Raw genomic sequence first — 23441 nt, 5'->3', positions numbered from 1 at the left:
AAATGTACCAGACAGAATTGCCCCCCCTCCCCCTCCCTTCCCTCACTATCAGGTTGTTTACTTAATGCTGACAAACTGCTGAGTTCAGGCTCTTGTTCTTCTCCAAAGTGTCCCTCTTGTCATCCTGCACCAAACACTCACTTTCTCTTTTAGCACATTAGGAGGATTTGTGGGTGGAGAAACTTCAGTTCTGTTTTTTTTGTTTTTTTTTATGTATCGAGTCACTGAAGGAGGCAGTTACTTGGCGCTGACGATGATCCCTGAGGCCAAAAAAAACACTCTGGATGTCTCCCACTCCAAATCTGTTTCTGCCTCAGCCAAGCGGCTCTGCATGGGTACAATGACGGCGAGATCAAAATGTGTATCTCAGTGTTGTTTCTGCAGGCCTGGAGGCTTTGCAGGATCCTGCTGGAGGAGCTTAGGCTGGCAGAGCGCTCCTTGAAATCATTTCTCGCAGACAGACCTTTATGTAATTTGTTTTGACAAGATTTATTCACTTGTGTTTGACTGCTTAATAGTTTTTTTTTTTCTTTGACTTGTGTCTAATCCCTCTTTGCTCTTAATCTGGACGTTATGTCATCCACTGCGGACCACATTTAAACTGAATCTATGCACCGAGATAAACACAAGTGAGCTTCTTAAACTCACTACTTTACTTTAACGTACATCTTATGTAAGATATTATCACGTGTATACAGCACCCACCCACCGCTCTGGACACGCCCCTTAATACAAATTCTTTAGTGACATAAAACACAAGACAGGTACAAAAGGAGGTACATGTTCTGTGTTTGACAATGAAGTCAGAAGTAAAGGTATTTGCTGTTTTCGGTTAAAGATAAAGGTCCATCCCCCCCCCCCCCGTGTCAAAGGGGGTCAAAATAAGGTCCAGGTTTCCTCGTTCACAGAGAGGATACTTTGACTGTTTCAGACGACTTATGTGTTTTATTTTCTTCCCCCACAGGAGAGACTGGTGTTATCAGTCCTTCCGCGTTTTGTAGTTTTGGAAATGATCAACGACATGACAAATGTAGAGGACGAACACCTCCAGCACCAGTTTCACAGAATCTACATCCACCGCTACGAGAATGTCAGGTGAGGACGCCGCCCGTTGGCTTTCTGTTTGACTCATTCATAATCAGCAGAAACATAAAAGATGCAGATGAGCAAAGACAGTAACTGAGAAGCCAACATGTCAGAAGGTTTATTTTTTTAACATCCACCAAACCAGTCTACAGATCCAGAACCCTCCCTACTTCCCCAGTTTAACCAGTAACACTTAAAGGTGACATATCCTCCTCTTCTTCTTCAGTGTAAATAAGTCTCAGAGCTCCTCAAAACGTGTGTGGAGTTTCTTGTTCTAAATCCACTCTGATCCTGTATTTGATCATGTCTATAAACCCCTCTATTTCAGCCCTGCTCAGAACAGACTGTTTCTGTGTCTGTACCTTTAAATATGTAAATGAGCTGTGTCTGACCACGCCCCCTCTCTGGAAGGTCTTGGGTGTACTCGGTGCTTTCTCGCTCCATGTCCTATTGTTTTGAGAAGGCAGACTCAGAGGGCAGAACAAACACCTAGCTGTGGGAGTGTCACCCACCTGGGGGAGGGGCTACTGCCCTTTGTGATGTCATGAAGGGAAAATCTCCAAACAGCCTGTTTGAGCACACATTTTTTGAAAAGTGGAGCAGGCAGAAGACGGAGAGGATGGACTTTTCTCATCATTGGGGTGTTTGTAGACGGACTAGAGACACATGTTAGAGTTAGAGGAACATGGTGAAGAGGATTTTTTACAATATGTGACCTTTAATAAAAGAGCCTCCTTCTCAACATTTAAATCTGGACTTCTATGAAAGCTGTTTTTTTTTGCACCAACAATTCAAACTGTACAAGTGCAACATTATTCTGACATGCATCTCAGTTTTTTTTAAAACCATGAAAATCACATAATGTCCTGCTACTTGTGTTAGAGGTCATAATACAAACTTTTTATATATTCATTTTGTATTGTTCAGGGAAAGCAGGACTTAACTTAAATGTGCAGGGTTGTTTTTTTTCATTCCCTGAGTGTATATTGCAGTCAGTATTTAAAGTATTTGTGTGATGACCTGGATATTAAAGTGACATTTCCGTATTTTATTCAGCATTCTTTTCGCAGATGTTAAAGGCTTCACAAACCTCTCCACGACGCTGTCGGCGCAGGAGCTGGTGCGAATGTTGAACGAACTCTTTGCACGCTTCGACCGCCTCGCACATGTAAGTGATGCAGATTCTCATCCCCAAATCAAACGCTTTGAAAAAGAACATCCAGCAGACCAGGGCGTGTTCCTCACTCGGGGGTGCGATCAGATCTGGACTTTATGTTCCATATCTTAAAGGTGCACTATGTAAATTCATCAAAACAATAACAAAAGGAGAGCACAAACAGGAACAGTACGACAGCTTTCAGTAGCAGCTCACGCTTCATTATGCAGCGGTCATTGACATTACAGCCACTGTTTCCACGGCAACGATAAACATGATTTCTCTGTCTTTGAAAAACATATATAACAGGTTTAGTTCATTTTGAATTAATTTAGATATTTGAATGTAAACAGTGTCATAAAATTCAACATTGTACGTTTAAAGAAAAACCCAGGGCGATTCTCTGTAGCCTCTCACGTGGCTCGTCTTCACTGCGACAGCCTCTAAGGCAGTGGTTCTCAACTGGTGGGTCGGGACCCAAAAGGGGGTCATGCAGTCGTTTTCAGTTGGACCGGGAAAAAAAGTGTCAAAAAGGTCTAACGGTCACATTTAAAACACGTTTGTTTTGTGATTTGTTTGGACAGTCTGCGGTCAAAATTGCACCATTTTTCATAAAACAAATCTCATTGGTTGTAAAAATATCAGAAATTTGGGAGCTGCTGATGGGTCCTGAGGCTGGACCAGTTACTGCTCTGAGGGTCTTCATATTGTACATTTAAAGACGACCCAGACGATTCTCGGTTTGGCTTTCACGCGGCTCGTCCTCACCTTCTAAGGGGTTTCATAAAACTCCTCCAGTCGCTGCATGAATATTTAATTGAAAACACCAGAGTGAATAACTGATTGGACACTCACTCTGTGGGCTCTTCTGCTCGTCTGAGATCAGACCGCCACGCTTGGCCGGTCAGGATTTCACGGTCTGCGCGTTAAAGTGGAACCGACCTGATACGCTTGATTTATTTTTCATTCATTGTTTCTATTGAACACCGCTCGTCTTCTCTTCTGCTGTGAGGTCAGGAGGCGTTCTGGATTCTAGTCTACAGTTAACCTGATGTTGAGCTTTGGTTTTGCAGGAGAATCACTGTCTGCGGATAAAGATCCTCGGAGACTGTTACTACTGCGTGTCCGGTCTACCTGAGCCCAGACAAGACCACGCCCACTGCTGTGTGGAGATGGGCCTCAGCATGATCAAGACCATCAGGTACGTCCTCCACACTGGTTCTGTCTCTGTGTGTGATTCTGTTTTATCTTCACCAACACTTCTAGAGCGCACACACCCATGTAGGGAGGCTGTGGTCCTCCAAGGGAGGGCAGCCCGGGTTTGAATCCGACCTGTGGCTCCTTTTCCTGCATGTCATTCCCCCGATCTCTCGGGATCTCGGGACTCTTCCTGTAGAGTGAAGGTGAGGACATGAAGTTAAGCACAGAAACAGGAAGTGGTTAGGGATCCCAAAGTGAGGTCAAACAGCTCAAAGGAAGGTCAATGTGTGATGTCATAAGGTCAATGTGTGATGTCATGAGGTCAATGTGTGATGTCATGAGGTCAATGTGTGATGTCATAAGGTCAATGTGTGATGTCATAAGGTCAGTGTGTGATGTCATAAGGTCAATGTGTGATGTCATAAGGTCAATGTGTGATGTCATAAGGTCAGTGTGTGATGTCATAAGGTCAATGTGTGATGTCATAAGGTCAATGTGTGATGTCATAAGGTCAGTGTGTGATGTCATAAGGTCAATGTGTGATGTCATAAGGTCAATGTGTGATGTCATAAGGTCAGTGTGTGATGTCATAAGGTCAATGTGTGATGTCATAAGGTCAGTGTGTGATGTCATAAGGTCAATGTGTGATGTCATAAGGTCAATGTGTGATGTCATAAGGTCAATGTGTGATGTCATAAGGTCAATGTGTGATGTCATAAGGTGGATATTACTGAGCTGTCTGAGAGTTTGTTAAAGTGAAATGAGACATTGAAAGATGCTCCACGCTGCAGCCTCTAACCCCTCCCCGCAGTTATCTCATCTCTCATCATCTCTCACAGAGCATCTCTTCTGTATGCACGCTTTGTGATCTGAAAGACGCCTCACTGAAATATTTGCATTTGCAAGAATGCCCCCCCCCCCCCCCCCCCGGCTGCGTTTCTACAAAACAAACAATCACTGGGTCCAAATCATGTCACACGTTCGTGCATCACAGGGCTGAAAAGGAAAAAAATATTTCCCAGTGTCATTTTAAAAATATATTACACGACGAGGATTTGCAGATCTCATAAGCTCATGAATCACAACTCATAGCTGATGGTGTAATCTTCACATCGAGGGTATGCAGCAGACATAACGTCGCTCTGCCCTTCTTTGTGACAGTCTCAAACACCCTGGAGGATGTGCTTTTTTTTTTTCATTCCCCGTTATCTTGTTTGTTGCTGCAGCATTTTGGCAGCATCACAAACACATCGGGTGTGACAGAGAGGGAGGAGAGGGAGGACTGATGTCGAGAGGAAATCGAGGGATTAGGGATGGATAAGCTGTGAGATTTGTGATGTGAACTATTAAGTCGATATGGTGAGCTGAGTACAAGCCGACCACTTTGTGCTGTGGGAGGAGTGCAACCTGCTACACACGGCTTCAATGTTAATTAATAACATGTACATTAAAAAGACGGATACAGAGACCTGCCGGCGTCGTTCATTCACATCCAATACCAACGTGCACAGAGCTGTGCCGGCTGTGAAGCTTTCTAAAACATCTCACAGTGACCCTCCAGTCATTCACAGGGTGTTTATGGGGAGTAGAGTTATCCACAGAGGTCTCCATTTCTTCAAACAAGCAGTCCGGTTATTAAGAACAACTGTGTGTCGACAACCCTCAGTGGCAGGCGGAGTAAAAGTCAGGAGGAGCTGAGCTGAGCTGCAGCTACAAAATCTTGTCTCTTCAATGTGCTGAAGAAGCTTGCAGAGTCAGATTTGCACAAAATCTGTTAATATTACTGAACCATGACATTACCACCCCTCTGCTTGTCAACAAATACACGCAGTCTGAGGAGGGCGGGGCGGCGACCGACCAACCACCGTCGCCGAACCAACATGTTGAATTGCCCAAAAAAGGGGCGGAGCAGGACACAGACCGACGGCCGGCGATCTCCTTGTTGTGTCAGGACCTTTGAGGACGCAGTCTGCACTTCCTGTTGTTGTTTCCTCACTTGTGTTGTTCTCACTCTCTGATGTACGATGCTTTGGATAAAAAGCATCTGCTGAATGAATTATAGAATATGTTCACAGCTCCAGCAGGTAGAAGTCTGCAGTGTGTGGAGCATTAGAAGAATAACTTGAATTACATGACTGGAACATCGGGGGGAAATCTGACCTAAGAGAGAAAGAGATATAATATAAACGACTCTATGATAGAAACTAAAGACAAATGAAAACATGTGAAGAACAATCACAGCAAACTGAATCAACGTTCTGTATTATTTAGGATTTCCTGTGTCCTCCATCGCTGTGCAGCTGAACTTCATGGTGGAAGTGAATGTTTCAGAGGTGTATCTGCTCCGTCAAAGCGTGATGTCAGAGTGACTCAGCCTAAAACAACAGAGATGTTGTTTTCATTACATAAACTCCTGTGACATACTTCTTTATGTTCATACGTGCGGGGTTAACAGCCACCTTTGTGTCAGCTCAATAACCTGAATTATCTCTAAGTACTCTTTACTCTTCATCTCCCGTCATTTATATTCATTTGATGTTCATGATGAACAAGAGGTCGGCCTCATCAGGAGCCGAGTCACAAAACACCCGACAGAGAGCTCCAGGCCTGGTTTATCATCACCACTAATGCACATCAAGATGGAAGTTTTCCTGTTAAAATCCCCGAGGTCAAACACGAGCAGGGAGCGGGGGAGGCTCTGGTCGAGTCATCTCCTTTGTGATTGGTTCTCAACAAAGAGTAGCTAAAACAAACCCAAAACAGAGTGATCGTCCGTGTGAACTGACCGCAGGCTACAGATAGAAATATACCTCTTTGTAACACTTTGATTTGAAGCTTTTGCTCTTTTAGTTTTTGCAGTTTCATAAGTGAGTGATATAAACAGAATCTACTAAATGTTGTCCGCATACATCCTTTTGTGCAGGCTAATGATTGACACTTGGTTCCGTGCTCTTACCCCCAATCCTCACATGCTCTGCGCGCCCCGCCCCACTGGATCTGTTTCTGTAACATGATCAGCTGTTCACACATCACAGGAGAACGCCAAGATCACGCGGGAATAAAAGAGAAAAACGTGCAAACAACATGTTGCTTTGTCTTTCTGAGGATGACTCATTGTTCACTCGGTGCCTGTTTTGACGTCATGTTGATAAAGTGATGGAAAATACGATCGTGAGTCCCTTTATTGTGTTTTATTTTGAAATTGTTTCCTTGTCTGACTTCCTGTCCGGGTTGTCATATTCTGTCGAGCTTGACGCGTGCTAACAGCGAGCTCCGTCGAAAATAGACAGCAATAGATAGTCACATCGGATCAGCTCATTTCCTTCTAAACTAAAGTAAGGCAGGTGTGATGATGTACGAATCAGAACTAACCTTTGACCTCTGCTGGGAGGTCAAGATCTTTACTGCACAGCCAGTAAAGTATCACATCATCGTCCTCATCGTTATCATGAATAACTGCAGTTTGCTCGAGCTTACTTCCAGCCCGGGGAGCCGTTCAGCAGCACGCTGACTTTAAGCACCTGTCCTAAACTCCCAGGATGCCTTTCACCTCACATTCATCACTCACTGCTGCTGTGAGGCATGAAGTGAGAGCGGAGGGGCGGGCTGTGGCGGGGCGGGATGGGCTGGGAGGGACAGGTCTTTCTGCTCCTCACAGACGTCTATCAGCCTCACTTTGTCCTGCTTCTGTCGTCTTCTGGGAAAACAAAGAATGAAAAGACAACATGATGTTCTGCTCTTTTTAAAATGCTCTTTGAAATGCTTTGTGTTCTTGAATATAAAACAACAGTTTGACATGTGTCGTGTTTAGACCACTTTTTTTTATTCGGTCTTGTCTCAGTCTCAGACTGGGGGGACTCTGGATTTTAAATCAAGACCGGTCAAGACGACCACGGAGAGGATATTGTTCCACGTCATCACTGTTATTAGGAAGGAAAACAAATAACTTCATTTCAGTTGTAGTTTGATTTTTATCCCCCGGTTACGACCGCAACCTTCCCGGTGTTACGGTCTAAGTGAGTGACACGCCCCCTAAACACAAGATGAGGACTCTTCAGTAAAATGTGTGGTCTTGGTCTTGGTCTTGGTCTTGGTCTTGGTCTAGCCCTACCCTGGTCTCGACTCAGTCTTGATCCCTAAATGTCTTGGTCTTGGTCTCGCCCTGCCTTGGTCTTGGTCTTGACTCGGTCTGATCCCTAAATGTCTTGGTCTTGACTCGGTCTTGGTCTTGACTCGGTCTTGATCCCTAAATGTCTTGGTCTTGACTCGGTCTTGGAGCACTCTGGTCCTGGGTATTTCTTTGTCTCAGTTAGTGTGATCTTGATTACAACACTATAATGGGGATCGACTCACTTTTGGAAGCAGCCTCAAGTGGACACTTAAGGAACTGCAGTTTTGTTTTTTTTGGGGTTCATTTATCAGAGCCAGATGCTGAGTTGTTAAATGTTCAGAATTTATGACAATAAATATAATCTTTACTATTTTCCCAAGCACGTGCAAACACAACCTTGTTTTTTCTTCCACCTGTTCAGTCTACAAAAAAATGAACATTATTAAAGTGAACATATGATTTGCTTGAATAAGGACTGTATCCTGACTGAACTGGACTTACCCGTGTGTCTTCCAGATATGTGAGATCGCGAACGAAACACGACATCGACATGCGAATCGGCATCCACTCGGGCTCGGTGCTGTGCGGTGTGTTGGGACTCAGGAAGTGGCAGTTTGACGTCTGGTCCTGGGACGTGGACATCGCCAACAAGCTGGAGTCTGGAGGGATCCCCGGGTGAGTACACTCCAAATATGTAGCTTTAAATGTGGTTGTTGGTAGTGGACACAGAAGCAGATGATTACATTCAGAGGCAAAGCTAAACAAAAACAATGCGCAAATGTTTTTCACTGCAAGCAAAGCATGCTAATCTTTGTGAGAGGATAAACGCAAAGCTGGAAATGAATCTACACCAGATGTCACAAATGTTCTTTTCCATGTTCCATGTCACAGTATCACTTTTAAAAGAAGACACGTCACACATAAATAAATCATAAAGTCTGTCCTGTGTAAATGTGTCTCTGAGTCATGACTGTCTACAATGAGGGAGAAGCTCGAGTCCCGCTGGCTGTGTTGTTGTCAGAGCTGTGTTTACGGAAAAAAAAAGTGCAGAACCTTCTGATTCATCTTTTTCCTTTTGTACAAAAACAAAATATTTTTGGAGGCCAACCAAGAACCTTAAATCTTACAGATCATGGTGTTCATTCTGAGGGTATTTAAGTGTAAACACAGAAGCCTGAGGAAAAAGATGCTAGTTTTTGTCTTGTGGTTGTTGTGTTGTGGGCAGTTTGATGCACAGTGATGACATGTTTCTCCGTGCTCAGTTGAAAGTGTCTCTCGGTTTAATCCTCTGTGGATTTTCACCCTGCCTGATGATCCTGCTTGGCCTCGAGACAGGAGGTGACGTTAGCGCTCTCGCTGCTGGATTGAAACATCCAGCCGGCATCTGTTGTCGAGTGACGCTGCAAACTTGGACACGTGCTCCTTATTAAACCCAGATGTACAACATCAACCGGCAGCACCACGGCAGCACCATAAAAGCACCATTAGGTGCAAGCGGCAGACAAAATTGTCCTTGTCTCGAGCTGCTGCCTGTGTCCTGAATCGTTGTGTTAGCATGCTAATGTTAGCGCTCTTTAGTTAGCTCGTAGCTTCACATTTCATGTAAACTAACACAGAATGAGCGTGATCTAAAAACTCTTACTAACATCCAAATAATCAGTGAGTATGTTCTTCTTCTTCTCTCTAGTTCTTGACTAAAACAGCTTTTATACACAAGGGGAGGAGCCGGCCGTCCCGTCCATGTAAACACGGCTCTGACAACAACACAGCCAGCGGGACTCGAGCTTCTCCCTCATTGTAGACAGTCATGACTCAGAGACACATTTACACAGGACAGACTTTATGATTTATTGATGTGTGACATGTCGCTCGTTCTTCCTGTAAAAGATACAAGAGTATTTCAGTCTTACTGCACCTTTAATGTCATTTGCACAACATGGAAGTAAATGAAACGGGACCTTTTCCATCCTGTCATGCTCCAGGAGGATCCACATCTCCAAAGCCGCCCTGGATTGTTTAAACGACGACTACGAGGTGGAGGAGGGCCACGGGAAGGACCGCAACGACTTCCTCCGCCGGCACAACATCGAGACGTACCTCATCAAGCAGCCGGAGGAGAGCCTGCTCACGCTGCCCGAGGACATCATGAAGGAGTCGGCCAGCTCTGCCGACCGGCGGGCCAGCAGCACCACCTTCAACGAGGCGTCCTGGAGCCCCGAGCTCCCCTTCGACAACATCGTGGGGAAACAGAACGTAAGTCCCCGCCGCCGCTGCTTGTGACTCGGATCATGTTTATCACTTTAACACTGTGAAAGAAAAAAAACGTCTTCTTTCAAAAACAAACGTGTTCTGCAGCTGAGAGTTATTTTGATTCAAACACAATTATACACTTTATTTAAATGAGTAAAACAGTCGTTGCCCGTCAGGCGACTTTATAAAAAGATAAGACTGACTGCAGGGCGAGATGGTTTTATTTTAAAAGACGTTTTTCTTTTTTTCACAGTGCATGTGATCTTCTCAGCTGTCCTGCTTGTTCATCGGTAGTTTTTTTTCTTCTTTGAAAATGAGTGAACGGCTTTTTGCAGGGAAGAGATTGCGTAACCATGGTAACGTGTTACCGTGTGTTTGTGAGGATGGACGAGCTTCTGATTGTGTTGCTCATTCAAACATCATCTTCATCACATCCCGCCTCCATTTGTCTTGCCGTAACCATAAAATGCTTTTTAACAACCGATCCTCCCTCCGAGGCGCCGTGTTGACATGTCAGGTGATGTTTCTGATCGCTGACAAGTTTAAGTCGACTTTAAGTCTTAAAGAGCCCATATTATGTCCTTTTTTGGGGTTCGTATATTTAATATTTAATGTACCTACTAAAGTATGTTCACAATAGCTAAAGTTCTAAAAAAGTGTCTGTTTTCATGAACTGCCGCTCCATGCACCGGCTCACTTCTGACTCTCTCTCTAAGGCTCTGAAGTGCCCACGTTCAGAGTCCCCACGTGTGCCAAGTCTGATCTGATTGGTCGGCCTGTCGGCTATGTCGTAATTGGTCAGTCGTTCAGCACGGTTTCGGAAATGTCCCGCCCCTTTTACCATATTGGGAATGCAGCCACTGGCTCCGTCCGAGGGGAGCAAAAACATTAGCACCTTAGCACTACTGTGCTACCGCAGGCTACGGCATATCGTGGGCGTGCTACAGAAGTTAATGGGCGTACAAAATGAGCTGCAGGGCCACAACGAGCCAATGGGCTTAGATCAGTGATATCACACTGACAAGACGTCACACTGGCAAATTCTTTTCGAGGGGGGCTAGAACCGAGCGTTACATGCAGCTAATGCTACAGCTAACAGGAGGACGTAGGAGAAGCCGCGTTTCCGCAGACTTTGAGTTTTTGCACATAGATGTGCCTAAACATGCACAGGACACTTGGAGAACACACTAAAGAGCATATAAAACCAGAAAAGTATAATATGGGCCTTTTAAGTCTTGGTTCAGATTATATCAGTGTAAGCTGTGGGCTCCTGTGTTGTGTTGTGACAGTTCTGAATGATGCTGTGACACGGGGATTCTCTTCAATGAGCACTTTTATTCTCTCTGGCAAAGAAAAGCACAGACAACTATTTCCATGTAACGTCCCGGTCCGCTCCGAATCAAAGTACAGCATGCATTTTAGCTTAACGGCAAGGTTGGTAATTTTCCTCCAGATCAACTTTTTAAGATTTTGGTGTAAATTGTCTTTAGGTCCTGATAGAAATTAATAACTCATATTCTCTGAAAAAGGAACGAAGAAAATCCATCATCTGTATCAGTTTGTAAGCCTGTAAAAACTTTGACCAATGTCTGCCACGAGGTACCAATCTGATGAACCAATCAGACGCCTCCCTGTCTCCCTGCTCGCTCTCTACCCCTTGCGTGCTCTAGCCCAGGTCAAACCAACAGGTGTTGCAGCGATGGAAGCGGGCAAGAGAAGTGGTTCAGATAGAAGTGATTGTACCCGACCTAAAAAGCCTCTGCATGTTTCTAATAAGCTCCACGAGCAGAAACGTGCTCAAACTAGGATCAATATTGGAGATGCTTTTGAAAAATGGAGAGAGGTTAGAACACAGAAAGGTTTACAGACCCATGCAGAGCTGGATAAACACTGAAGCTTCAGAGTCCACCACATGGTGACCTGAGTGAGCATGGACTCTAGAGAGGAGGGGGGGGGGGGGGGAGACAGCTCTCTACAATGTTTAGAATTTAGACTGCAGTACCCATTTTAAACACTAGGTGTCAGAGTTACATATTGAATGAATCACCTCTCTTTTTTTTGCTTGATTTTAAGCAATCATCTTCTAGCAGATGGTTCAATCTAAAGTCATTCCTGCACTAATTGCAATATCAACAAATCTCATCTGCAGTGTGGTTACAAAGATGTTGAATTAGAATATATGAGTCTGCACTGTTTGCCTTCACTCTCAGCTTGTGACGAATGTGCTCAGCCTCTGCTTCGTTTCCTCTCCTGCAGACATGAGCTAACAGTGACCTCTGTGTTACCTCTGGTGTATATACGAGGGTCTGTGCAGCTCCTTCTCCTCCTCCTCCTCTGCAGGCCTGTCAGGAGCTTATATATTTGATGTAACAGTGCGTTTCGGATTCACAGGAATGTCATTTTTTTTTCTTGGCTAAAAAGTGCCACTTCTTTGTCTCATGCACAATGAAAGCCTGTCAGGACAGTCATTCCACAGTGCGGCTCTTTGCATATCAAAGGCTTCTCCGAGGAGTTTTGAAGATTCTTTTATGTCATCGCTCGGCTCTGCCTGGAGCCCAACTTCTGCCTCTTCGGTGGTTTTCTTTTCTTCTGCATTCCTGTCCGCCCGTCTTGTTGGTCTGACTCAGTTTTCAGCATCACTGGATTGAGGGCTAGGTAGAATATTAGGATGTGTGAGTCAAATCAGACAGAAGGAAAGTATAAGCAAGGGATGGGAGTGAGGGAAATGCAGAGAAAAGGGGAATTTGCAAAGTTTCTGATTTAATCAAGCTGTTTGTTATAAAAGAGAGAATGGGCGACTTTTTGATCCAGTAGATGTCGCCCTTGAGCACCAGCATGAAACCAAAACAAACTGCTGTTTGGCCACGCCTCCTCTATACTGAAGCCTCTGCTCTCCTCCAGAGACACACCTCCAAACCCTCTCCCCTCGTGTTTGCACGGAGGAGTTAAGCACAAGCGGTGGACAAAATCGTCCTTTGCTCGAGCTGTAATCAGCTGTGTCCTGCATTGTTGTGTTAGCATTGCTAATGTTAGCGCTCTTTAGTTAGCTCGTAGCTTCACTTTGTTGTGTTAGCATGCTAATGTTAGCGCTCTTTAGTTAGCTCGTAGCTTCACATTTCATGTAAACTGACACAGAATGAGCGTGATCTAAAAACTCTCACTAACATCCAAATAATCAGTGAGTATGTTCTTCTTCTTCTCTCTAGTTCTTGACTAAAACAGCTTTTATACACAAGGGGAGGAGCCGGCCGTCCCGTCCATGTAAACACGGCTCTGACAACAACACAGCCAGCGGGACTCAAGCTTCTCCCTCATTGTAGACAGTCATGACTCAGAGACACATTTTTCACTCTGGGACATTTTGAACGTTTCACCACACAGTGTCTATCAGCCTGTTGGTGTTGAAATCTGTATATAACTTTGTTTAAAAAAATTACCACCTGAAGAAGAACTCTGGTCCAAATGTTGTGATTGTGATGAAATAAAAACTTTTTGTGGCATTTGATCGAGTGTGCGGACACATCTTCCTCCTCAGAGATACTACAGTACAATAATTCACTTTTTAAACTCTTTTTAACTACACTTTTTCTGACTATTTGTGGTTAATCTGAGTTTTGGTGTTGTTTAGGTAGAGTTAGCATGCCCTCTCTCTCTTTTTCTTGCTCGCTCGGTCACTGCGATGGTGCATGTATGTGCTCGTGGAATCGTAGCAGATCAAGTTGTCCTACAGGCACTGGAAAGGTTTTTGTGCTTACTATGAATTTAATCCTGGCGGCGCCACTGATTGTGGTCATCAATAATCCTAACGGAGGAACATCAGACACATAGTTGACGAGCTGAGATGAACAATAGGAACATCCATACACTGTGCTGTGTCAGAGCTGAGATAAAGATTAATGACAGATGATTCATCGTCCTGCGTGAAACATCAGTAATCAGGTAACGGGTGCAGCTATTATCTTCCAATCATCCTGTGTGTTATTGTGAAGTAGACTGATGATAAATGACATCATATCGTGCTCAGCACAGCGTTTACGGGGGAGCGATCACGGCTGATTGCATGTAATCAAACCTTTGAGGTTTCTCCTCAGAGGGGACCCTCGAGTCCTGGACGTGGAGCCCCTGAAATCAGACTCCCAGCTATCAGCGGTCTGTGTGCCGGCTCTGTCCTCACCTCGCTCACGCTTCACTGTGTGCCCGCCGGCTCCCATGATGCACTGCACTGTCACACTGCCTTCACCTCAAAGCAGGTTGTGTGTTCCCTCAGGAAAAAAAAAACCCAGGAAGCCTGTGAGTCTGCACGCTGAACTCCAGACCAGAGACGTCTGTTCAGATTTTTAATATCTGCAGGAAAATAAAATCTGTTAAATATTTAAAGTAATGACGCCCCCACCTAACTCCGCCTCCTCGCCAGCCTCGGTCCTCCCTTGTCCCCGCCTGAACCTGCTTCCCCTCATCTTCCCCCTGAGTCACAGTCCTGATTTAAGCTTCTGTAAACCACCTCGGGACTCCAATCAGTGTCCTCAAACTGTCCTCTGTCAGTATTCACTTAGAAGCTGTTCTGTCCTGTGCTTCCTACCTTTAGCAATGATTCAAGATGGATGCAATCATACTAAGAATGTTCCTAACTGACTCATTGCCCAGTCAGATATATGGAAATTATATTTAATCTGCTAGTCTGAATGTAGGAAAAAACACAGAAATCAATGCAGATTGAGCACAGTGTATTCAAAATTGTCAGCAAGGACGTTAGCTACCGAGTGTGGCTAACGCTAGCAGCTCTAGCCTGCTAACGTTTAGCCTTCTGTTTTCCCTGCAGTTCAACATGCTAAATGTGGTTAAACATCGCTCACATACTGCTTTGTTGTGCATAAGAGCAACTTTAATGACCAAATTACCCCAGGATAGTATTTTCTTATTCTTTTTTCTGAAGTCCTGCTGGTGCAATAACAGAAAAACGATTGTTTGACACTGCTGCCTGTTTCTTCTCAGAGAGGAAGCTGTAACACAGAAACATTCAAAATAATCTCAATCGACCCATCAGATTAAGAATACAAGGGTTTGGGGCGCTGGTGGCGCAGTGGTTAGTGCGTTAGCCCCATGTATGGAGGCTGTGGTCTACCAGGCGGGCGGGCCCAGGTTCAAATCCGACCTGTGGCTCCTTTCCTGCATGTCATTCCTCGCTCTCTCTCTCGCTCCCTGATTTCCATCTCTATCCTCTGTCCCATCTCTCAAATAAAGGCACAAAAAACCCCAAAATAAATCTTTGAAAAAAAAAAAAAAGTGGGTTTGTGGAAACATTCACACCAGTTCTAGAGGAATCCAGACATAGAAATGTTGGAGGATGTCGAGGGGAACTTCATTAGTATTCATCCATGAATATATGCACCAAGTTTCAGAGAAACCCGTCCAGTAGTCGTGGAGATATTACACGTTGTACCTCGGTTTGAAGTTCAGATCCTGTATCTGCCCTGAAGCCTGTTTGTGGTCCCTTTGAAGATCGCTGCTCCCAAACAAGTCGTGTTGCACTGAATTCAACTTTCTGGCTCTGAAGCATTAAGTTAATCTGTCACACTACCAAGCATGTGAGACCTAGGAGCATGAAAATCCTCTGATATTACTTAGAAACACCCCCCCTTCCACTTGCCCTTTTCCTGGCATCATATGTTGGCATTTCCAAGAGACAAACATGTCCTGTTATTAATATGTATCATACATGTAACCTCTACACTGGCTTCCCACATGCAGCCACTGCTGGGAGGAACATTGCATCGACCGGCCTGCATACGGAAGAGAAATGTCAGAGGTGGACGCACGTGCCCTTTAGGCTGTGTGCTACTTCAGGGACATGCACGCCAAAAACAATCATGGCAGCACGGCTCATAGCGTGGCCTCCTCTGAGCCTTTGTGTCAGGAGCGGGATGCCCGAGAGCAGGGAACTTATTAAGGTTGTGAAGTGGACGATGGAGTATCGTATCATAAAGTACTGGAGCTTTAGAAAAACACATCTACTTCATAGGACGGGTGTAAAGGGAAGGGCTGAATAACTTCAAACTTGTTCACGTATCAAATTATTTTGATTCGTGAACATTGCAATACCTTCATAGTTGTGCAGCTTGCAGAAGTTTGCCTGCAGGTTTTGATAACTGGAAATCAGAAATGACCCAATATGGGGTGCTGAAGGACTTCTATTTTTAAATGTAGTGGAATCAAATCAGGTATTAATATCATTTGACTGTTACAAGTTTCTTAATGTGTCCCTGACTAAGGCTTTTCCTAGTCGAATCAGAGCAATGGTCAAATTTTGCTTATCGCTCAGGAGCCACAATCTACGCATCTGTCCGCCCATCGACACAGAAACAGCGGTCTTTACTGTCTTTTGACTCAACATTTGAACATTTACTGAACTCTCCTTTTCATATAATTCAAACACAAACAGTCCTGCTGCATCGACAACGTCCCCACGATTCAGATCCAGAGGAAGATTTAGTCCAAACACGGTGGCACTGGTCACAGGAAAGTACTCAGGAAAGTTACCTGTGACCAGTGCTGTCACAGGTAACTGTATGTTAAAATCTCTCTGCTGACGTCATTGACTGTATATATATGGACAGCATGTCTCTATCTCATATTGTATTGTACAAAACCCCCCTCTCACTGGACAGGTGCTAACACACTGGTGACGTCCTTTAGATGCTAAACATGTTGACGCCACGCCCCTCCAACAAACCGAAGCAAACACTTGCCTTTCCTCCTCTGCTCCGAAAACGCTGCAAGGAGCCTCATTTGTCAACAGAGCTGTCAATCATGACGTTACATCTGCTTTGTTTTGCATATTCAGAAAAGATGAACTTTGGACATGACTCAGCTTGATAAGAAGTAAAGAACCGTCACAACAGAATCCAGCTTTGACTTTAGCTTTATAGTTTGACCCAAGTCCCATCTGTTAGCACGAGGAGGCGGGGTTTATGCTACTGCAGCCAGTCAGCAGAGGGCGCTCTACATATTCTGGCTTGGCTCCCAGGCAGCTGTTGCTTTGTTCATGTTAATTTACAGTCTGCGCTCGGCTGACAGTGATGAATGCAGCAGTTTAAGGTGATCTGTGAGGTCGTTTATAATCTGCATGTAGCTCTGATTGGATTTAAATCTTCCCCTAATGGCAGCCGGTGGTCGTCAAAACGGCCCGGATTTATTGAAAAAAAGACAAATAGTCATTGAGAGATTTTTTTATTTTTTGAGAGCATCATTTCCTTTACATCTTGAAAATGATTTTTTAATGATCACAGGCATGAAGGATTTCATTTATGAAAGCGGTGGATGAAGCCGGAGTAGGTGAGACATTAGCCTGGTCGGTGATGTTGAGACACACACACACACACACACACACACACACACACACACACACACACACACACACATCTCCAGCATCACACATTTCTCTCATAATCACTTTAATGGCTGCCAGCTCTACAGGGCTCAGACACTCCAAAGGGTAATTTGTTCCAAGTTGCCACACAGCCTCCTTAACTCAGGGCTAATGGTGGAGAGCTAATGTCAACGGCTGTGAGAAAATGACTCCTGGCGTTTGATCTTTATCGCGTTCACCTCGAGTGCCTCTCCTTAAAGAAAGTGACGTCTCCAGGAGGACTGACAGGAGCTCACCTGGAACTGAGCGGTCGCTTTTTTTACATGTTTGATTTCATCACAAAGAATGAGGAAAAAATGTGTAATATTTAAAATAATAATGAGATGTGAAGCCGAACATGTTGTGTTAACTTCTTCAAAATATAACAACCATTTAACGAACACCAAAGCCCCTGAACACGCTAACAGCTGACAGTGACCCTGAAACTAGCGTTAGCTAACGTTAACTAGCTAATGTTTTGACGATGCATTTCTCTTCCCAAACTGCAAAATCGACCCAAAAATTCATAAAAGCTGTCCGTACTTTTGTAGAATTTCGTCCTGCAGCGCTCTACAGTACCTGCTAATTCTCCACATGCTGTAGTCCACGAGCGTCGTGTACTATGGCGCCGTTAGCTGACGCTCTTTCCTCCAGTTGGTCTGTGTAGCGAGTCTGAAGATGCCGCTAGAATGAAAATGCACAATAAGTCAAGTATCGTCAGTTAATACATTTTTTATCATCATTTATTTAAATTTTTTTCTACATTTTGAAAAACTAGTATTAGAACCCGAGTCCAACTAGCGTTTTTTTTCGGGTAGAAAAACATGAACATGAATTGTTTGTGTGCTGAGAAGAAAAAGTGCTGCATGTCCATCCTGTCTCTATGACAACAGTCTGCACCGTTTCTGAGTGTATACATGACGGAGCCTGCTGCAGGCCAAGACAAGCTGGACAGAATAGATCGACCTGGACAGGAAGTCAGACCAGGAAACAAACAGAGCGTCTGGTAGATTTCAAAATAAAACACAGTAAACGGACTCCTGATTGTAGTTTCCATCACTTTTATCAACATTACGTCAAAACTCAGAAAGACAAAGCAACGTGTTGTTTGCACTTTGTTCTCTTTATTCCCGCTCTGCTGCGCTTACGCTCCAGTGGGGCGAGTCGCCCGCCGTCTGACGGCGCAAAACTGTGGCGCTGACGAAACGCAGTGTGGACTTCGTAGAGGGGGAAGTAAGGGGAAGGGTCCTCCTTTAGATATATGTAGACATCACTGTGGAGGACTTTGATGTGTTTAGAGATTTTAAAAAGTGTCCCGTGTTCTGTATGAGGGTCACACGTGCCCAAAACCTTCAGATTAGGGTTAGGGTAAGGGTTAATATCTCAGTATTTCTGTGGTGTGAGCTCTGAAGACCTTCTTACTTTGAGCAGTCTGTTTTTCTGAGACTTTGCTGTCGCTCTGTCTGCAGCGAGATTCATTCCTGTCAGGATAAAAAGATATAGAGGGTGACGACCTTCGGTTTAATTTTGTCTCTGATAAAGAAGGGAGGCCAAGCGAGACGAGGAGTGATGAAGTGTTAAATTAAAAAACCTGAGGAGACCCCGTAAAGAACCTTGTGTCATTTAATTACTTTCACAGTATTACACATTAACTCCAAGGTTTTCCTGATGCATTTTTAGTCTGTTTTTTATTATTTTTATTCTTTAAAGGGGACATATCATCCCCCTCCTCCAGCTTTTCAAACAGTCCCCCTGTGGTCTAAATGAAACATCTGTGCTGTGCTTTGGTCAAAATATAACATGAATCAAGCACCAGAGGAGGTTTGTGACCCTGTATAAACCAGCTCTCTCAGAACGCTCCGTTTTGGTGTGTGTGTCTCTTTAAATGCAATGACTCTGTGTTGTAAGACTTATGCAGACCACAAACAAAGGACTGGATGGTTTATTTCACATGTTGTGGGTCAGTAGACACTCAGGTTACATAAATATATGTTCAAAAACACTGTACAAGTGGATTTTTTATAATATGTCCCCTTTAAGTGTTTTTGTGTTCACTTTCATTTCATGCTCTCAACGGGTTTCCATTTGCGCTTCTTTCCCTTTTGCTATCACGTTTGTGGACAGTAAATGACAGCTGTGTTTATAACCTGTGCATAATTACAAGCTTTGTCACCTCTAACATGTTGGTACGCTGCGCTGAGTGACTGAGAGATGCATGGCCTGCCCTGAGCCGCCTGTCTGATAGCCAATGTTGCATTTTGGTCTCCTCCCTTTTTTCTTCCTGTTCCCTTAAATCTTCTTTATTTTCTTTTGTGTATGTAATGAACGTAACTGTGTGTCTGTTTCTTCTTTTCATTTGTAACTTGGATGAAACATAAAAAAACACAATCAAAAGGGGGACAAGCAGGTTCATTCTATGTGCATGTGCTTTCCCCCCCTAGACTCTGGCTGCCCTAACGAGAAATTCGATAAATCTGCTTCCAAACCATCTCGCACAAGCTTTGCATGTCCACTCTGGTCCTGAGGAAATTAACAAGCGAATAGAGAGCGCCATCGACTTACGGAGTGGCGATAAGTTGAGAAGAGAGCATATCAAGCCGTTCTCACTGATGTTTAAAGACTCCAGCCTGGAAGAGAAGGTAGCTGGGGTTTTAGACAGATAACTGTTTTTTTTTTCTTTCTCTCTCCCTCCTCTCGTCTACTTTTTGTTTTTTTAGAAGAAGATTTCCCGAAGCAAAACAAGAACCAACTTATTTTTTTCTCTGTCCTGTCATGAGTAATCTAAAGGCACCTGAGAAGGGTATCGTGTAGCTCACGGACTTTAGGACTAATTAATACCCTGTTCCAGGATTTACTTTCCTCCAGTTGGTCCGTGTAACGAGTCTGAAGTGTGCCGCTAGAAAAAAAATGAATTTTGAATTTGATGAATGAGTATTTTAATTATTTCTACATTTTGATGAACTAACATCAGGCCCCGTGTCCAGAACGCGTTTGTGTCCTCGGGAGTGCCTGCATGAAGCGCCGCACGTCAGTCCTGTCTCCATGACAACAGTCTGTTGATAACAGCCGCTGTATGACCGACACTGCTCTGTGACTTTTTACTGCATGTTTTATATGTCTGATTGTTATGTCCTGATCAGACGAGGGAGGGAGGATGATGATTTTCAACTTCAGAGTTCAGAACAAAACACAAAACAGGCAGAGCGCTCGGAAAAAAAAACTCTTGGAGCTTTTTCTCCTGGCAACCGCCTGTTGCTGCCAACGCGCTCTACTCATTAGAAACAATTGAAAAAAGACGCTGGCGCTCGGAAAAGAAACGCTAGGTGAACACGGGGCTTTAGTTCACTTTACGATGACATTAAAACTGACATTATTGTTTTTAGAGTTGATCTGTATTTTACCATCTCTACAACAATAATTAACTTAAATCAAATCAATAAAAATGTGTAAATAGTAGGGCTGTAAATCGTTATTAATCGCTAAATTTTTTAAGTTGATTGCAATTAATCACATTTTTAATCGCATGTTTGAAATTCCATTATATCACATTTACAAATAAAAATAGAAAGGCTTTTATTTTGAAATTTTGAACTGTCTTAAGCTGAGAGTACTTTACTTTCGCTTTGAATTCAGCCCTGCTTTTATTTTGAAATACAGTGAGGACCTTCTGGTAGAGTGAAGGTTAGGACAGGAAGTTAATCACAGAAACAGGAAGTGGTTAGGGATCCCAAACTGATGTCAAACAGCTCAAAGGAACGGTAACAAAGGTCAATGTGTGATGTCATAAGGTCAATGTGTGATGTCATAAGGTGGATATTACTTTGGACTCGTCAGCTGAGCTGTTTGAGAGTTTGTTAAAGTGAAATGAGACATTCAAAGATGCAGCAGTGTCCTTCTTTTACATCACTGAGACTACAGGGAGACACTGAGGACCACTATCTACGGAGAGCCTGAAGGGACAAAATGACATGAGATTTAAAAAGTGAATGCATGAATTTCAGACCTTAATTAATCACGACTAACTAGTTAATCCTGACAGTTAATACACAAGCATTTCAAATTAAAGATATTTTCACTTTTATTTCTGCATATACTAAAATAACCTTGAGCGAATTTAAAATCCAAACTCTGTGGGTGGTGAACAACCTTCATTAATTTTGTTTTGATCACTTTTCAAAGACTGGATGAAAAAAAATAAAAGCCCAAATTATTTTCTGGGTCGGCACACTTCAGACTGCATAAAACAAGAACGAAACAGTCCCAATTTGTGACTGTCGATACTTTTAATCAGAACAACAATATACCATTTTTTAAATCTTTTTTTTATTGAGTTACAGCGAATATCATTCTCTAACATTAAACTGAATTAAACCAGTTTAAAACTCTACATCGATGTTCGGTACGGCGGATTAGTTTTGCTCAGGTCGGAGAACCTCCTTCAGTTTACTCATGACCTCTCAAGTCCAAGGACCCCTTTCACTTTTTACAGTGTTGTGGGAAAAAAGTTGACATTTTCAACTTTTCCTTTATTATTTTTTTGACAGGAGCACATTGCATTCATGAAAGAAAAGTTAACATATTTCTGAGGGACTTTCTGAATTAACAAATGACCCGCCCCATGATGATGACTTTACTTCTCATTATTATCCGACCATTCAAACAAAACAAAACGGGGGTTTCTTACTTCTCAGCTAGAGTTAGCGGCAACCTCCGGTGTTGAAAAGTGAAGCCGGTGCAAAATTCTGCAGTTCATCAAGTGTCCACTAGAGGCTGGCTGCAGAAGCACAGGAAGTCACATACACACCCATTCTAAAAATCCTGTTTTTACAGCAGAGATTAACATGTTTACCGCCTGGTTCAAAAAAACAAATTGATTAGCTCGATTGGCACACACTGTACCGTTTAGATTTTATTTACAATAGAGCTCAACAGTGTGGTTCCACAAGTGAAAATCTAATTCATTTTCTCCATAGCGGATTTGATTATTATCATTAATGTTATAATAACCAGCCAAGGTAGACTGACCACGAGTATGAAACGATGCTCCTGTAGAAGACGATATCCACCTCGTTTTCAGAAAACCATGGTTAATTGACAATATAAGGAAAAGATAACTACAGTACCCAAGATCATAGTGTCACAGCAACGTCTCTGATTGGTGGAGGTCGCTGTGACCATGGCGATGTTCCAGCCCCCTCCAGTTCCACTAGCGGGCTAGCTAGTAAGTTAGCTAACAGGAAATGTACTAATGACCTTGTTATGATGCCGTGAATGTTATTTACATATTCATCAACACAAAACTTGTGCTAACGATATTAAACACGATAACAACGACTTAAGTTACATTTAAGAAGACGCGATATCATTCCCAATGGATTGTGGGATGGGTAGTTTCTTGACACTGGAAAAAAAAATGTACACAGTGTTGTACCTTTGCCCATTTCTCTGTTTTTTTAACGCTGTTATTGCGCTGAATCAAATGTTTTATAGTCACGAGTATTGGTTAGCTGGTTGTCTTGGTTTTCTTGACAAAAATCTTTTTGTTAAATCTCAATGTAGGATTGAATGGACTCAAACAGACTAAAAAGTGGACATCACTGTTGAGCTCTATGACACAGAACAAGCAGTTGAAGAATGCAGAAAGTTGTTTTCTTCTTTATGGCCTTCATCGCTATAAAAACACAAAAAAATATGTTTATTGGTTTATCGACAGCTGACACTAAACTTTTGTTTTTCCCTTATAGCAAATTCTAATGACACATCTTGTCCAAAAAGAGATTGCCAGATGATTATTTGGTTGAGATGTTAATTCATAATCATGAGATATCAAAGTCACGATTAAAAGAAAAAGTTTCAGTGGATTTTTTTTTCTTTCGTGAATGCAATGTTCTTCGTTAGCTTTTTGTCCTTTTCTTTCCACCCTTGATTTTACCTTCATTTGCCCCTCCCCCTCCCCTTTCTCCCCATTTATGTCTCAATTCGAATCCCACCATCGTCTTCAAGTCTTTACCAATACCATTTTTTTAACCTCTTAACCTCTTCAGTACATGTGCAGTGATTTGCTGTTGGCCTCCTTTATTTTTTTTTTAAACTCTACTTTTTTTTGCCAAAGTTGTGATGAAACTTGAAACATCCTCTTGCTAATTTCCCAGCACCCTTTGAGAAAGAGACAGAGCGAGGAGAAGGGGGGCAGCGGGGTTCATGGGGGGGTTGGACTAAGATGAGTCAACATT

The 23441-nt window shown here is 43.3% G+C and overlaps 2 protein-coding genes across 2 annotated transcripts in view; both read left to right on the top strand.

Annotated features, from left to right (window-relative positions):
- The window catches only part of oc90 (otoconin 90), a 433801-nt gene that overhangs the window by 252299 nt on the left and 158061 nt on the right, over nt 1–23441 (top strand). The window lies entirely within an intron of this gene.
- Nucleotides 1–23441, top strand: part of adcy8 (adenylate cyclase 8 (brain)) — a 104933-nt gene that overhangs the window by 43721 nt on the left and 37771 nt on the right. The window contains exons 3-7 of the mRNA XM_061043564.1: nt 965–1095; nt 2143–2254; nt 3316–3443; nt 8070–8228; nt 9536–9806. Of these exons, the coding sequence (XP_060899547.1) occupies nt 965–1095; nt 2143–2254; nt 3316–3443; nt 8070–8228; nt 9536–9806 (801 nt within the window). The remainder of the gene's footprint in view (nt 1–964; nt 1096–2142; nt 2255–3315; nt 3444–8069; nt 8229–9535; nt 9807–23441) is intronic.

Source organism: Labrus mixtus, chromosome 8 (genome assembly GCF_963584025.1).
Source record: "Labrus mixtus chromosome 8, fLabMix1.1, whole genome shotgun sequence".
In the NCBI taxonomy this organism is placed as follows: domain Eukaryota; kingdom Metazoa; phylum Chordata; class Actinopteri; order Labriformes; family Labridae; genus Labrus; species Labrus mixtus.
This window is presented reverse-complemented; position numbering and strand designations above follow the sequence as displayed.